This window comes from Capricornis sumatraensis, chromosome 19 (genome assembly GCF_032405125.1).
Source record: "Capricornis sumatraensis isolate serow.1 chromosome 19, serow.2, whole genome shotgun sequence".
NCBI classification, from domain to species: Eukaryota; Metazoa; Chordata; class Mammalia; order Artiodactyla; family Bovidae; genus Capricornis; species Capricornis sumatraensis.
In genome coordinates this window covers 27,474,980-27,492,018 of record NC_091087.1, presented here as the reverse complement: position 1 = coordinate 27,492,018, position 17,039 = coordinate 27,474,980, and the positions used below count along the sequence as shown (strand labels likewise).

Genomic DNA, 17,039 nt, shown 5'->3' with positions numbered 1-17,039 from the left:
TCAGTTTTTTGCATCAGGTGGCCAGAGTATCGGAGTTTCAGCTTCAGCATCAGTCCTTCCAATGAATATTCAGGACTGATTTCCTTTTGGATGGACTGGTTGGATCTCCTTGAAGTCCAGGTCTCAAGAGTCTTCTCCAACACCACAGTTCAAAAGCATCGATTCTTCGGTGGTCAGGTTTTTTTATAGTTTAATGCTCACATCCATACATGACTACTGGAAAAACCGTAGCTTGGACTAGACGGACCTTTGTTGGCAAAGTAATGTCTCTGCTTTTTAATACGCTGCCTAGGTTGGTCACAGCTTTTCTTCCGAGGAGCAGGGGTCTTTTATTTTCATGGCTGCAGTCACCGTCTGCCGTGATTTTGGAGACCCCAGAAATAGTCTTGTCACTGTTTTCCGTTGCTTCCCCATCTGTTTGCCATGAGGTGATGGGACTGGATGCCGGGATGTTAGTTTTCTGAATGTTGAGTTTTAAACCAACTTTTTCACTCTCCTCTTTCACTTTCATCGAGGCTCTTTAGTTATTCTTCGCTTTCTGCTTCAGGGTGGTGTCATCTGCATATCTGAGCTAATAGGCCTTTCAGTACTTCTGCTTTTGTAGTGAGAGTTCTCAACGGCCTCCAGTCAGGGAGAACTCGGGATCTAGGGTTGGGAAAACGCTGAAGAGAAGCCCAGTAGCTGAGCCGGGTTGGAGCTGGCCGCCGCATGCACCCCCACCTGGCTGGACGGATGGTCCCAGAGCGCCTGCTTCCGCTCTGCGGGCCAAGCCCAGCTTGACTCTCATTGGCTCACGGAGGTAAGTGACAGACTCCAGAGCCAATGGCTGGTAAAAGCTGCCCGCCGCCCGCCTAGTACGACTGCGGCATGTTGGGCAGCAGACCCACGCGAGTTGGGAGCGAGCTGTTGCCGCCCCAGACTAAAAAGAAGGACTGGCAGCACTCGTCCCTGGGGTCGCTCATAGCCGACCCCTTAGTTCTTTGTGAGTGTCCCCCAGATGCTTGTAATTCGGGCTCCGCGGCCCCGTGCGAGCTTGCGGGGGGCGGGACCATCTGGTCCAACCTCCGTTTCGAGCCACGCCCGCCGGGGATTTGGCCCACTCCCTGCCCAGGGCCGCCTCGGCCTAGCGGAGGCGTCGGGACCGGTTCGACCGAGTTAGGGCTGAACAGGCCGCGGCCGGAATTGCTCGAACCCAGGTGAGCACGTCCATTGCCGCCCGCCCTGCTCGGGGAGGTCACGCAGCTCTCCGGCGATTGGCCCCGGGGAGGCTTCCGAAGCCAATGGGCGCTTGGCTCAGGGCGCGGCTCTTCAAACCTTTCCTTCCTGGCTGCCAGCCGAGTCGTGGTCCAGCTGTCGACCGGTTCCTGGTGGCTGCCCTACCTCTCGGCCTTTCCTCCCTCTAGACGGCCCATCGGATCGAGCTGCCTGAGGGGGTGGAGGACACAGGGTCAGGATTAAGGTCAGAGGCCTTCTTGGGCTGGGATTGGCCCAAAAGGGGTAGGAGCCCAGGCAGGATGTGGCTTCAAAGAGTTAAACGCAGAAAGGGGCAACACCGTGTCACCGGACTCTGCCTCTGTCTCCCCATTTATGCGTGAGGGCCTTGAAAGCCGTCAGCGGTGCTCCTCATTGCCTTAGAATAAGGATCAATGCAGTCCATGGGGTCCATAGGGTCGCAGAGTCTGACATGACTTAGCGACTGAACAACGACAAAGGATCGATAAATGCGTGTGAGATGAATAAATGAGTAGACAAGGTCCAGTTGAAACTGTGTTTACATAGGTCCCTAAAAACCCAGTGACCATTTAAAAAATTTATCAACTCTTAAATACTGGATTTAACAAGCTGACACTGTGTGCTTACCGCGCTATGTGCCAGCACGTGAAACCTTTATTTGTATCTGTTCATAGCAATTCCACAAGGTATGTACAAACATCACCCGCCCCTGCTGCCCAGCTTTGTACAACTGAAGAAACTGAACTGGACTGAGAAGAGCTCAAGTGAGTTGGCTAAGGACAGAGGCGTTGCTAGCTGCAGAGGCAAACGTGAGCCCTGGAACCGGTCCTGCCCCTTACAGGGCGTTGCCTTTGCCTTTCACTGGTGGGAAATGATGTATCTTGAGTTCAGCCTTCTGCCCCTCTCGGTGCTGTTACCTTCTTGTGTAAGGGTCAGTTTCTCTGAGTCTCCACTGTCAAACGGAGACAATTCTAGTTCCCAGGATTACATGGGATAATGTGTCTGACATTGGGAATTTGGAGTGGGAAGGACTCAGTTTCCTAGTCCGATGCCTAAAGGAGAGGCTATTTAACTACCTGGTGCCCACTTTGTGGGACAGTGAATATGCTTGAGTCAAAAGGGAGGGACAGGGAAAGGGCCCCACTTAACACAGCTCCTAATCGTTCTAAGTCTGGTAAGGACGCCCGCTCAGCGAACGTCGATGGAATGCACGTCGTGTGCCTCTGTGGTGGCTTTTCCCCCTTTTAACCCGTAAGGCAGCTGCAGTGTCTGGCAAGGGCTCGTCTGGAACAATCTCTCCGGGTTCTTGCCCTAACCCTCCGTCTAGCCGGCCGCTCCAGCCAGGTCGCAGCCAGCCAAAGACGCTGCGGGGCATGGACGAGGAGCGTCGCGGGACCTGGTTCGGCTTCGGCTTCTGCGGCTTCGGGCAGGCGCTGGGCTCGGGGCTCGGGCGCCAGGTACACAGCCCCGAGCCGGTGAGGACGCCGGGCGGCAGCGTCGACGTCTGCCGCGTGAGCGCGAGCTGGAGCTACACAGCCTTCGTGACCCGTGAGCGCCCCCTCCGTCCCCGCCCCGGCCCCCGGCGCACGCGCCGCCCCCTCCGTCCCCAGCCCGCTCTCCGCCCCCCGCAGGTGGAGGCCGGGTGCAGCTGTCAGGCGCGGCGGGCGGCGCGGCGGACGGATACACGGACGCGTGGGCGTCGGAGGAGCTCCTGGTGCTGCTGCGCGCGGGGCCGGGAGCCGGGGCGGAACTGCAGGCCTGGGCGCCCGTTTCGGCGCTGCGCGGGGAGCCCCTCTGGTCTCAAGCCGTGCAGGAGGCAGAACACGGACCCAACCGAGATGAGACCCAGGCGGGGCTGCTGCCGCTGCTGCCCTGCGCTCGCGCCTACGTGACCCCGCGGCCGCCCTTCTACCGGCCTCTGGCCCCCACGCTGCGGGCGCGTCGGCTGGAGCTGGGCGCCGAGCACGCGTTGTTGCTGGACGCCGCGGGCCAGGTGTTCTCCTGGGGCGCGGGCAGGTGAGTGGGGCTTGGCCAAGTGGGCCCGCTGGGCTTTTGCTGGGATGCCGCGGTTGATGGGTCGGTAAATGTGACCTCGGAGTGGGAGGTCAGCATACAGGTGGCTGGAGGGAGTGATTGGGCAAGGACAGGGAGGAGACCTCTTGGTGTGACTGTAGCTGATGGGACCTCCTTTCCTCAGGCATGGACAGCTGGGCCACGGGACCCTGGAGCCAGAGCCAGAGCCCAGGCTGTTGGAGGCGCTGCAGGGCCTACGCATGGCTGAAATCGCCGCAGGTGGCTGGCATTCTGTGTGCCTGAGTGGTGCGTGACCTAGGGCTTTTCCAAAACCAGCTCAGGATCTTGCAGGCGCCAAACCTTCCTCCTCCTCTCCCCATCTGGTGGGTGGCCTAGCCAGGCCTCCTTCCAAGCTAATCCCGCATCCATCAGCCCAGTCATTCCCGACTCCCAAATGCCTCAGATTCAGCGCCTCCGCCCCCCACCCCGCTCCTTCATCACCACCCTCACAATCCGGACTGTTGGCGGTTGTTTCCCGTCTTCTGGTCTCACTACCCCTCCCATCCATCTGCCTCCATCCAGGGCTGTCATTTTGGTCCCCAAGGGAGAATGGAGGGGTGAGGGGCAGCCGAGACAAGGAGGACGGAGAAGAAAGGTAGCAGCTGCCTAGGTGGCTGTAATGCATGGCACAGGATGGACACTGGGAGGCCCACCCGGAGGAGGATGGTGGTCATTGTGAGCTCTGGTGGTGCCTTGGCTGGTCATCCAGGATGGGAATGAGTGTCCCTTGAGATTGTGTTCACCCCTCTGGCAGGAGATCCAGGTGCAGCTGATAGCTAGGCTGTCGGGTGGGGCTGGTGGTAGATGATTTTTGCAAGGATCTGCATCAGGGGCTCTGGCCACTACTTAATATTGTTACTGACCAGGTCGGGTTGTGCAGCCAGCCGAACACTGAGACACCAAGGTTGATAGCCAAGAGTGAGTTTATTCACAAGGCAGCCAAGCGAGGAGATAGGAGAATAAGCCCCCAATCTGCCACCTTGAAGGTTTGGGTTATTTATGGCATAAGCCAGGTGGTCTTAGGCATGGAGAAAGATGATTGGAGGTAGGGAAGAGGGTGAGGTAATCAGTGTTATGAGCAGGCATACCTGAGTCAACATGGTTCTGTAGATTTCAAAGTGGAGGTGCTTTGGGACTTCCCTGGCAGTCCAGTGGTTAGGACACGGAGCTTTCACTGCTGGGTTCAATCCCTGATCAGGGAACTAATATCCCACAAGCCACGCAGGCGGCGGGGGGGTGGGGGGGGAGGCAATTAGCATGATCTGAGGGTGGAGTTTTCGAGCCTTCTGATATCAGAACACCACTCACTGGCCACGTGCACAGACCCAGTTTTGGGGTCAGTGGTCCCATCTAGTCTCCAGCTGGCTTTTGCTGACTCCAAGTTCCTGTGAAACAGCTGGGTTATATGAAACTGTATGCAATTAAGGGAAAAATAGAAAAGTAACCAAAGTGAACTTAATGAAGGCACTTTACAGTAAGCAAAGGAGTTTTAATAGTGTGCTCTTCATCTGTTCTCCAAGGAAAGTTCAAGAATTTCTCCTTAGTTATCACCTTCTGTTAACTCCGTGGGGCATGGTTTCACTCGGGATCTTTAAAAATGACTTAGGCCTGCACTCTCCCCTCCCTATTCTAATGGGCCTGGGTTGGCAGCCAGGCTTGAGAACTGCTGGGCAGGAGGAAGGAGACGAGAGGACTAGAAAGTGAGCGCAATGGGAAGTCTCACACTAAGGTCCAAAAACAGTTTGAGGCCTCAGTGTCATGTGGTTGGAGCACTGCTGCTTCAAACCAGACCTCCCAGGTTCACATCAGCATCAGTCTGCCGCTTGTGATCTTGGGCAGGACACCTCACCGCTCAAGTTTCTCTGGAGTAGAGTGGATATATGGTGCTTAAAACACTGGCACGGATTAAACACTTGATAAAACCAGCTACTACTGTTAGTGAATTTTTAGCATTAGGGCTCTTGCTCCAGCCAACAAACTATATAGTGTTGTGGGAGGAGGCAAGCAATGTTGAGAGCTTCTAGAGGCCTTCGGGGATGGGAGAGGGTGTAATGGGTCAACTGTATGGTGACAGTTGGAAACCGACCTTTTGGTGATAAGCGAACTGTAGTACATACACGCAAAATGTTGTGTACATGAAACTTACACGCAATGTCAAAATACACGCAATGTTGTATACATGAAACTTACACAAAAGTTTCATGCTGTGTCAATTAAATCAATGCTGTGTCAATTTAAAAAACAAACACATTTTTTAAAACAAGTCTTCAGGACCAGTGATGGGTAGGGCTGAAGAAAGGGGCCTGGGCTCAGTGGGTGTGAAAGAAAGATACTAGGGAACTTCCAGGGACTCATTTCCAAATTGCATGTTGGAGGTGGGAGCTGGGAATTAACAACAAAGGGGAAAAGTGACCCTGGAGAGGAAAGCCTAATAAGAGGTGTCCTTTAAGAATAGGGTGACCGAAAGCACTTAAGGGGGAAAGGTCCTGCTGAGACAAGGAAGCTGCTGGGCCCCGAGGGAAGTACTTAATCTGGAAGGCTGACTTGGGTGGGGCAGGCAAGCGTTGTCTCTCAGGAGCCACACTCCTACAGGGAGTGTGGATGGATCCAGGGGTGATCTGAGTCTGTTTAATGGGACCCTATTCTCTCTGCCTCAGAGACAGGAGATATTTATATCTGGGGCTGGAATGAATCAGGGCAGCTGGCCCTACCCACTAAGAGCCTGGCAGAAGATGGAAAGACAACTGCAGGAGAAGGTGAGGGTCGATTTTGTTAAAAATTTATTTTATTGAAGTACAAATTGATTTGCACTGTTGTGTTACCTTGTGCTGTATGGCCACATGATTCAGTTATACCTACACATACATTCTTTTTTATATTTTTCCATTACAGTTTATCACAGGATATTGAGTATAGTTCCCTGTGCTACAGATTAGGACCTTATTGTATTTTCCATTCTATATATAATAGTTTGTATCTGCTAACTCCAAACTCCCAATCCATCCCTCCCCTACCCCCTCCTCCTTGGCAACCACAAGTCTGTTGGTGAGAGTCAGTTGTTGATTTCCACACATTTCTGTCATTCCTGCCTCCTGGCCATAGGCTGGCTTGAGAGCTACAGGGCTCAGAAGGGGTATGCGATATCCTTGGGTCCCCAGGACACGCTGAAGGACTCTGAACCCCTTATGAGAGGGAGCATGGCAAGGCTGATGCCAGTGTCCTTGCGGCACACCCCACAAGCCTGTCAGCTCCAGCACTTCCCAGGGAATTCGGGGTTGGAAGCGACAGCTTTGGAGCTAGAGTAGGGGCTTCAGCTATTGTGTGTATAAATGAGGTTTATTATTTTTTATGATCGAGGTGTAGATCAGGTCTCAGTGAGTGTTCACCATCATTATCATCATAACTCTTACTGCTTCTCTGAAGCCTCAGGACTGGATGAAGATGGTTCCGAAGTGAAGAGAGTCTCTGCGGGTGAGGATGGAGCCCCTGCCCCCTTCATAGCGGTCCAGCCGTTCCCAGCTTTACTGGATCTCAGCCTGGGCTCAGAGGCAGTCAAGGTCAGCTGCGGATCCCGGCACACGGCAGTGCTGACAGGTGAGTGGGGCCAGGTAGGCTGGTTCAGGATGGAGCAGGAAGCCCCCTCTGCACAGTCTGGCTGGCGGCTGCAGGAAAGGGTGTGGTCCCTTAAAAGACTAGCAGCCTCACTCCCTGGGGTCTTTCACAGAGGCTACCCAGCCTGTCAGGCCCCGAAGGTTCTGGGGGGAGGCTAGTGTTTGCCAGCCTTGCATCGGAGGAGGGTCTGCCCAACCCTGCTCCTGAGACTCCAGATTTGGCTGTGAGTCATAGCCGTTGGGCATATAGGAAGGTGAACTTGTTCAGTCTGGATCCTTTACCACCCCGAACGTGACTAGCCTGTGTGCATGCTGTGTGCTAAGTCGTTTCAGCTGTGTCCGACTCTTTGCGACTCTCTTTGACACTCTAGCCTGCCAGACTCCTCTGCCCATGGGATTTTCTGGACAGAGGAGTGGGTTGCCATGCCCTTCTCCAGGGGATCTTCCTGACATGTGACTATTGTTAAAAAAGGAGAGAGAATATGTGTTGCTCTGCCAAGCAAATCGCACAACGGCCACAGTGAGCTGGCTGTGGGTTGTAGCAGGCTGAGCTGGACTCATGCCCTGTCAGAGCATGGCAACAGCCCCTTTACTGTCCTTTCGGTTGCAGGGACGGGGGAGCTCTACACCTGGGGCTGGGGTAAGTAAAGGGTTTGCTTTTGTGATGCTTAAACTAAGGGGAGGAAAAGACCTGCGGGTAGCGGGCAAGTGACAACAGCTGTGAAGAGAAGTGGAAGCAGGGGTCTCAGCACGACCGCTGGACTGAAAAGCCGTCTATTCCCTTCTCTGGAACAAATCTAGGCACACTCAGAGGGGCAGAGCTCAGAGAAACAGGAAGTATCAGTATTTCCCATCTACCTTTCTGAAAAAGTATGTATCCCAAGGGAATATCTCGCCAGCATCTCTGAGACCTCTTTTGGTCTGGCCCTGGGAAGAGAAAAAGGTAGAATGAAAATCTCTGGGCATCTGAGCTTTAGGAGTGGGGAGCCTGGACGATTTGCCTGGCTCTATGGTGCTGGTCTGAACTCACAGAGCAGGGGCAGCGGAGTGGTGGCCTAAGCCCAGCACTTTGGTCGATGGGCTGATTTTCCTTCCTGGAGGGGAGAAGCCACAGGGCCCAGCAGAGGATGGCAAAGGGGCTCATTTCACTTTAGGTAAATATGGACAGCTCGGCCACAAGGACACAACTACTTTGGACCGGCCCTGCCGTGTGGAGTACTTTGTAGATAAGCAACTCCAAGTAAGAACTGTGAGCTGTGGGCCCTGGAACACCTATGTGTATGCTGTGGAGAAAGAGAAGAGCTGACCTATGGATAAGGGCATAAAAGAACAGTAGAGTGGAAAATTATACAGCCAACACCTGTGAAACTCCCCACAGGGCAAGGAAAACCACTGCCAGCACCCAGAGGCCTCTCCCGGTCACAGCCCTCTTGCTCCACCTTCGAGCAGGCAGCATCTTCAACTTTGTCCCCTCATTAGAAACACCTGGAGGGAACTCCCTGGTGGTCCAGTGGATAGGACTCTGCGTTTTCACTGCTGAGGGAGCAGATTCAATCCCTGGTCGGGGAACTAAGATTCCACAGGCTGCAGGGTTTGTGTGCCCCACACTCCCAGAAAAAAAGAGAAACACCAGGAGATTTGTAACTGGATGCCTAGAGACGCATCTTGAAGAGAAAGTGAAAGTCGCTCAGTCATGTCGGACTCTTTGGACCCCATGGACTATACAGTCCATGGAACTCTCTAGGCCGGAATACTGGAGTGGGTAGCCTTTCCCTTCTCCAGGGGATCGTCCCAACCCAGGGACTGAACCCAGGTCTCCTGCATTGCAGGCGGATTCTTTACCAGCTGAGCCAGGGCCGGCATCATAGACATGATGAAATCGTGAACTTGAGGGTGTAGAACGTAGACGTGGGTAGATTTTTAAAGGGCTTCCCTAGTGGCTAAGACAGTAAAGAATCTGCCTGCAATGCAGGAGACCTGGGTTCAATCCCTCCCTGGGTCAGGAAGATTCCCTTGAGAAGGGATGGCAACATGCCCCAGTATTCTTGCCAAGCTGCCCCATCCCAGGTGATTTTTGAGGTAGTGCTAAGACTCGGAACTGCTAGAGGTCATCTTTTGTTATTCATTTGAACTGTTTTCACTTTGAATCTTACCATTCCGTGTATGCCTCTTTATACAGTAAAATTTGTCTGCTTTTGAACTTTAGGTAAATGGTCATTCTGTGTATGTTCTTTTGTGTCTTTTTTCATCAGCACTGTAAGATTCATCTGTGGTACTTTCACTCCATTACATAAATTATACCTCAAGTTTATATATTCTCTTGTTGATACTAATTTCTTTTTTCTTACTGAGTTAAAACACACATAACAAAAAATGTATTATCTTAACCATTTTTAAGTGTACAGTTCAGTGGTACTGAATACACTCACGCTGCTGTGCAGCCATCAACACCATCCAGTCCCATCTCTCCTCATCTTTTAAGTCTGAAACTCTACAGCTATTAAATAACTCCTCGTTCTGGGAAGGGCGCTGTTCGGGGGGCAGGGAATTAAAATTAAAAGCTTCTGCACAACAAAGGAAAATATACGCAAGGTGAAAAGACAGCCTTCTGAATGGGAGAAAATAATAGCAAATGAAGCAACTGACAGACAACTAATCGCAAAAATATACAAGCAACTTATGCAGCTCAATTCCAGAAAAATAAACGACCCAATCAAAAAATGGGCCAAAGAACTAAATAGACATTTCTCCAAAGAAGACATACGGATGGCTAACAAACACATGAAAAGATGCTCAACATCACTCATTATCAGAGAAATGCAAATCAAAACCACAATGAGGTACCACTTCACACCAGTCAGAATGGCTGCGATCCAAAAATCTGCAAGCAATAAATGCTGGAGAGGGTGTGGAGAAAAGGGAACCCTCCTACACTGTTGGTGGGAATGCAAACTAGTACAGCCACTATGGAGAACAGTGTGGAGATTCCTTAAAAAATTGCAAATAGAACTACCTTATGACCCAGCAATCCCACTGCTGGGCATACACACCGAGGAAACCAGAATTGAAAGAGACACATGTACCCCAATGTTCATCGCAGCACTGTTTATAATAGCCAGGACATGGAAACAACCTAGATGTCCATCAGCAGATGAATGAATAAGAAAGCTTTGGTACATGTACACAATGGAGTATTACTCAGCCGTTAAAAAGAATTCATTTGAATCAGTTCTGATGAGATGGATGAAACTGGAGCCGATTATACAGAGTGAAGTAAGCCAGAAAGAAAAACACCAATACAGTATACTAACACATATATATGGAATTTAGAAAGATAGCAATGACGACCCTGTATGCAAGACAGGAAAAAAGACACAGCTGTGTATAACGAACTTTTGGACTCGGAGAGGGAGAGGGTGGGATGATTTGGGAGAATGGCATTCTATCATGTATACTATCATGTAAGAATTGAATCGCCAGTCTATGTCTGACGCAGGATACAGCATGCTTGGGGCTGGTGCATGGGGATGACCCACAGAGATGTTATGGGGAGGGAGGTGGGAGGGGGGTTCATGTTTGGGAACACATGTAGGAATTAAAGATTTTAAAATTAAATAAAAAAAATTAATTAAAAAAAAAAAAAACTCCTCGTTCTCCCCAACCCCTGACAACTATCGTTATACCTTTTGTCTCTCTTTGTGATCTTGACTGCTCTACCTAATGTAAGTGGAATCATAACACTATTTGTCTTTTTGTGACTGGCTTATTATCAGTTAGCATAATGCCCTCAGGGATCATCCATGTTGTAGCATACTGCACAATTTCCTTCCTTTCTAGGCCTTATTAATGTTCCACTGTATGTATAGACACGTTCAGTTGATCCAGTCATTGGTTGATGGACACTTGGGTGGCTTTCACATTTTAACTGTTGCGAATAATGCTACTCTAAACATGGATTTACAAATACCTCTTTAAGACTCTGCCTGGAATCACTGAGTCATATGGTAATTCCATTTTTACTTTTTTGAGGAGCCTACATTACTGTTTTCCACAGTGGCTTTAACATTTTACAATCCCACCAATAAATAGTGCACAAGGGTTCCAATTTCTCCATATCCTTACCCAACACGTTTTTGCTTTTTTTAAAAAAATGTTTCATGTATTTCTGGCTGCGCTGGGTCTTCATTGCTGTATGTGGGTTTGCTCTAGTTGTGGTGAGCGGGGGCCACTCTGGTTGCGGTGTGTGGGCTCCTTGCTGCCGTGGCTTCTCTTGTAGAGGCTGGGCTTGCAGTTGTGGCACCGGGCTGTTGCTCCGCAGCATGTGGAACCTTCCCAGACCAGGGGTCAAACTGTGTCGCCTGTGTTGGTAGGTGAATTCTCAACTATTGGACCACCAAGGAAGTGCAAGCCATCCTAATGGGTAAAAAGTGGTTATCTCATTGTAATTTTGATTTGCTATTTCCCCAAAGATTAGTGATATTAAGTATCTTTTCATGCGCTTATTGGCCATTTACATATCTTTTTTAGAGAAATGTCTATTCAAGTCCTTTGCCCATTTTGAATCAGGTTTTGTGTGTGTGTTGTTTTAGGAGTTCTCTATATATTCTAGGTATTAATCTCTCATCAGACTGATTTGGAAATATTTTCTCCCATTCTGTTGGTTGCTTTTTCGCTCTATTGATAGGGTCTCTTTTGCGTGACTATTTGGTTTTGGTTGCATTGGTTGTTGGGCTGAGTAGTTCGGTGCATGGGCTCCAGTTGTCTTGTCACATGGGCTTAGCCGCTGACATGTGGGATCTTAGTTCCCAGACCAGGGATCAAACCTGTGTCCTCTGCATTGCTTTAAATTTTCATGAAGTCCAATTTGTCTATACTTTCTTTTGTTGCCTACGCCTTTGGTGTCATGTCTAAGAAATTATTGCCAAATTCAGTGTCTCTTGAAGCTTTGTCCTATGTTTTTCTAAGAATTTAATTTTTTAGGTCTTACATTTAGGTCCTTGATCCATCTTGAGTTAAATTTTTGTATATAGTGACAGGTAAGGGTCAAACTTCCTCCTTTTGTATGTGGATATCCAGTTTTCCCAGCACCATTTGTTGAAAAGACTGTCCATTCCCCAATGAATGGCCTTGGCACCCTTGTCAAAAATCATCTGCTTATATATTCAAGGGTTTATTTCTAGGCTTTCTATTCTGTTCCTTTGCTCTATATGCCTTGTCTCTTTTGTGTCAACACTGGCTTGATTACTATCACTTTGCAGTAGGTTTTGAATCTAGGATGTGTGAGTCCTATAGTTTTGTTCTTTTTCAAAGTTGTTTTGCCTGTTCGGGGTTCCTTGAGATCCCATGAGTTATAGGGCTTTTCTATTTCTGCATAAAGGTTCTTGAGATTTTAGGGATTGCTAGAATCTACAGATTGCTTTGGGTGCTACTGATATTTTAACAATATTAAGTTTTACTGATGCTGAAGCTGAAACTCCAGTACTTTGGCCACCTCATGAGAAGAGTTGACTCATTGGAAAAGACCCTGATGCTGGGAAGGATTGGGGGCAGGAGGAGAAGGGGACAGCAGAGGATGAGATGGCTGGATGGCATCACCGACTCGATGCACATGAGTTTGGGTGAACTCCGGGGGTTGGTGATGGACAGGGAGGCCTGGCGTGCTGCGATTCATGGGGTCGCAAAGAGTTGGACACGACTGAGTGACTGAACTGAACTGAATCCATGATCATGGGATGTGTTTCAGCAATGTTTTGCACTGGGTTGGCCGAAAAGTTTTTTTTTTTTTGGTATCATCTTATGGAAAAACTCAAATGTGCTTTTTGGCTAACCTAACAGTTTTCATCATACATGTCTTTCATCTACTTGGTCACTTCAGTTCAGTTCAGTTGCTCAGTCGTGTCCGATTTTTTGCAACCCTATGGACTGCAGCACGCCAGTTCTCCCTGTCCATCACCAACTCCTGGAGCCAGCTCAAACTCAGGTCCATCAAGTCGGTGATGCCATCCAACCACCTCATCCTCTGTCGTCCCCTTCTCCTCTCACCTTCAATCTTTCCCAGCATCAGGGTCTTTTCAAATGAGTCAGTTCATCGCATTAGGTGGCCAAAGTATTGGAGTTTCAGCATCAGTCCTTCCAGTGAATATTCAGGACTGATTTCCTTTAGGATGAACTGGATGGATCTCCTTGCAGTCCAGGGAACTCTCAAGAGTCTTCTCCAACACCACAGTTCAACAGTATCAATTCTTCAGCACTCATCTATCTTTATAGTCCAACTCTCACATCCATATTGACTACTGGAAAAACCATAGCTTCGACTAGATGGACCTTTGTTGGCAAGGTAATGTCTCTGCTTTTTAGTATGTTGTCTAGGTTGGCCATAGCTTTTTTTCCAAGGAGCAAGTGTCTTTTAATTTCATGGCTGCAGTCACCATCTGTAGTGATTTTGGAGCCCCCCAAAATAAAGTCTGTCACTGTTTCCCCATCTATTTCCCATGAAGTGGTGGGACCAGATGCCATGATCTTAGTTTTCTGAATGTTGAGTTTTAAGCCAACTTTTTCACTTTCCTCTTTCACTTTGATCAAGAGGCTCTTTAGTTCTTTGCTTTCTGCCGAAAGGGTGGTGCCATCTGCATATCTGAGGTTATTGATATTTCTCCCAGCAGTCTTGATTCCAACTTGTGCTTCATCTAATCCAGCATTTCTCATGATGTACTCTGCATATAATTAAATAAGCAGGGTGACAATATACAGCTTTGATGCACTCCTTTCCTGATCTGGAACTAGTCTTCTGTTGTTCCAGGTCCATTTCTAACTGTTGCTTCTTGACCTGCATATAGATTTCTCAAGAGGCAGGTAAGATGGTCTGGTATTCCCATCTCTTGAATATTTTCCCACAGTTTGTTGTGATCCACAGTCAAAGGCTTTGGCATAGTCAATAAAGCAGAAATAGTGTTTTTCTGGAACTCTCCTGCTTTTTCAGTGATCCAGCAGATGTTGGCAATTTGATCTCTGGTTCCTCTGTCTTTTCTAAATCCAGCTTGAACATCTGGAAGTTCACAGTTGATGTACTTTTGAAGCCTGACTTGGAGAATGTTGAGCATTACTTTGCTAGCATGTGACACGAGTGCAGTTGTGCGGTAGTTTGAGCATTCTCTGGTGTTGGAATGAAAACTGACCTTTTCCAGTCCTGGCCACTGCTGAATTTTCCAGATTTGCTGGCATATTGAATGCAGCACCTGCACAACATCATCTTTTAGGATTTGAAACAGCTCAACTCGAATTCTGATCACCTCCACTAGATTTGTTTGTAGTGATGCTTCCCAAGGCCCACTTGACTTCGCATTCTAGGATGTCTGGCTCTAGGAGAGTGATCACACCATCATGATTATCTGGGTGGTGAAGATCTTTTTTGTACAGTTCTGTGTATTCTTGCCATCTCTTCTTAATATCTTCTGCTTCTGTTAGGTCCTTACCATTTACGTCTTTCATTGAGCCCATCTTTGCATGCAATGTTCCCTTGGTATCTCTATAATTTTCTTGAAGAGATCTCTACTCTTTCCCATTCTATTGTTTTCCTCTGTTTCTTTGCACTGATCACTGAGGAGGATTTTTTCTCTCTCCTTGCTATTCTTTGGAACTCTGCAATTAACCTCCTTGGTTAATTGCCAGGTATTTTAGTCTTTTTGATGCCATTATAAATTAAATCATTTTTGTAATTTCCTTTTCAGATGGTTCACTGTGTATAGAAATACAACTGATTTTTTTTTTTTTACAGGTTTAATGGGTTTAATAAGTTTACCCCTTCAGTTCCTATTTGCAGCACCCAATATTCCTTTGAAACACCAGACAGACCCAGCAGTGGCCAACAGTCAAGATCAGACCTCCAGAGTTTAAAAGTTCAGGTTCTCTGAGCATTCTGTGTTGCAGTGGCACTTGTCCGAAATTGGTACCTCCCTATCTTTGGGGAGCTTTAAATGTACCAGTGAAAAAAGCTTTTTCCCCTGCAAGGGGAAAAAAGAAAGTCATTCCTCAAACCCAGTGGAGATCTGGCTGTGAGGTCTTTCTTCTGTCCCATGTCGTCAGGCTTGTGTTTTTGTTCTTTTTTTTTTTTTGCAGTGAAGCAAGAGACCAAAATCTAACCTGAGTTACAAGAAACAAGACAGTGATGGCTATAAAGGGAGTGACCAGGAGCAGCGGAGCCTCCTGTCCCTCCCACATCCAATATATGTGCTTCACAGAAAAACAAAAAACAGGTCCACAAAACACAACAGCTAAAATTACAAAAATCCATTCATCCAAGGGCGGTGGGAGGCAGAAAGGGAAAATGGAAGGAAAATGGCACAGGGAGAAAGAGTATTCAAATCAGTCCAGGCACGGGGCTCACAAATGCTAGAAAAGAGCTGCAGCAACACCTGTGGACCTTTCAGACTCACCAGTGTTTAAAATCCATACTGGTCGCAGGAAGATTCTGCCTTACATGCACCAGAGACAAAAATCTGGATTCCTCAGAGAGAAGGGAATGTGGGCAGGGCCCCTGGCAGGGTGGGCCCTGCCTTCCCTGGGAGGGGATGGAGGTGAACCAGGAGAAGAGCTGCCACAGCATCCTTCCGATCCCACCCGGCCCCTCCAGATGGCGGGTGACCGACTCAGCGGCCTACAGCAGCCTTCAGTTTGGCAGGAGACGGGTGCGGTGAGGGTAATTTTTCTGCAGAAGTGGAGCTGCTCAGGGCTGACTGCAGGTAGACTGTCTTGTGGAAGAGTCTGTTGCTTAAGAAAACCACCAAGGAGAAGAGGCGCAACCGGAAAAGGTATGCTTTGCCAGGGGTCTTTGCTTCATTGGCGCTGATAATGAATAAAGGAAAGAGGATAGAGAAGAGGCAGACACTGACAATGTAGGAGGACTGCATTGCTGTGAGGAAGGCCAGGGGCAAACCAAATCCAAAGTAGTAAGGCCAATTCCTTTCTATGTTTGACAACCGCCAGTGCATTTCAATTCCGTTATTGAACCAACGATATTCGAAGCAGTACAGTGAGTAGAGGAGAGACATATGCAGGAGGCTAACCAGCTGGCCAACAAGATGGATGGGAAAGAGACTCACAAACATCCCCTGGAGAAGGAAGAGTGCCTGAAGCAAGAGGTTGAAGAGCATGTCAGCAATTATTTTGCTGACACTAGGAAACGGGTGAGGCTTCCTCCCGGACACCTCGAATGCCAGGTCAGCTATATCCTGAAACCAAATCGCGTTCACGACTTTGCTAAGCACAAAGAGGGGGAGCACCCAGAGAGCGCTGAAAATTGATGTGAGGAAGAACTCCAGCCACGACCAGACATCCCCGTGTAGCGATGGGTCACCAATAATCTGGGCCGTCACTGATTGAAGGACGGGAATAAACACTCGATAAAACAAGAGACTGAGCCAGAAAACTCCACCATTCCAAGCGCAGCACTGAAAAATTCTGCTAACAGTACGTGGTTCACTCTCCTGCTTCCTCTCTATGCTCTGGGCTCTCCTCTGAGCCAGGACACTGCTTGCCCTTCTTCGACGCTGCTCCTCTCTCTTTTGTTGAATTCGAGCATCTAGCTTTGAGATGGTACAAATTCCCCAGATGGAGTCTTTGATTCCCCTGGCAAGATCCTGCAGAAAGGTTTTGACACTGTCAGCCATCTCTTTACCGCCCAAACTATCAACTACACAAAGGAGAGAAGTGTCCCCAGATTTCTCATCATGAAGGACCCGGCAGCTTCGCCGCCGCGGCTCCGGCCGGGTCCCTCGCCCACTGCGGGCCCGCTCGTCTCCTCCGAGCCCCTCCGCACCGGGTCGCACACTCCCGCCTGGGCACTGCCAGGGCCGGGGCGGCTGCGCCCACACCCAACACAACTGATTTTTGTGTATTGACTTAGTATCCTGCTACTTTGCTGAAGTCATTTATTAATTCTAACAGCTTTTTGGTAGTCTTTAAGATTTTTTACATATAAGATCACTCACCTGCAAACATAATTTTACTTCTTTCTTTCCAGTTTGAATGCCTTTTATTTCTTTTATAGCCTAATGGCTCTGACTATGTTGATTAAAAATGTTGAAAGTGGACATCCGTTGCCTTGTTCTAATCTTAAAGCAAAAG

At 48.9% G+C, this 17,039-nt stretch overlaps 2 protein-coding genes across 3 annotated transcripts; one reads left to right on the top strand and one right to left on the bottom strand.

The window, feature by feature from the left end:
- Positions 1-1,098: 1,098 nt before the first annotated feature.
- RCCD1 (RCC1 domain containing 1) lies at positions 1,099-8,961 on the top strand. Its single transcript, XM_068991406.1, has 9 exons — positions 1,099-1,196; positions 1,908-1,997; positions 2,561-2,781; positions 2,865-3,249; positions 3,431-3,552; positions 5,964-6,062; positions 6,730-6,900; positions 7,528-7,557; positions 8,072-8,961. Exons 3-9 carry the CDS (start codon positions 2,607-2,609, stop codon positions 8,221-8,223), a joined length of 1,134 nt encoding a protein of 377 aa, XP_068847507.1. The 5' UTR covers positions 1,099-1,196; positions 1,908-1,997; positions 2,561-2,606; the 3' UTR covers positions 8,224-8,961.
- A 6,551-nt stretch (positions 8,962-15,512) lies between these two features.
- On the bottom strand, positions 15,513-16,624 carry LOC138095333 (etoposide-induced protein 2.4 homolog). 2 transcript variants are annotated; one of them, XM_068991380.1, is made up of 2 exons: positions 15,915-16,624; positions 15,626-15,802 (listed from the first exon to the last, which is right to left on the bottom strand). In XM_068991380.1, the coding sequence occupies exons 1-2, from the start codon at positions 16,580-16,582 to the stop codon at positions 15,685-15,687; spliced, it is 786 nt and encodes a 261-aa protein (XP_068847481.1). In that variant the 5' UTR covers positions 16,583-16,624; the 3' UTR covers positions 15,626-15,684. The 2 variants fall into 2 exon arrangements, with proteins under 2 accessions (XP_068847480.1, XP_068847481.1); XM_068991379.1 differs by having other exon boundaries at positions 15,513-16,624.
- Positions 16,625-17,039: the final 415 nt, after the last annotated feature.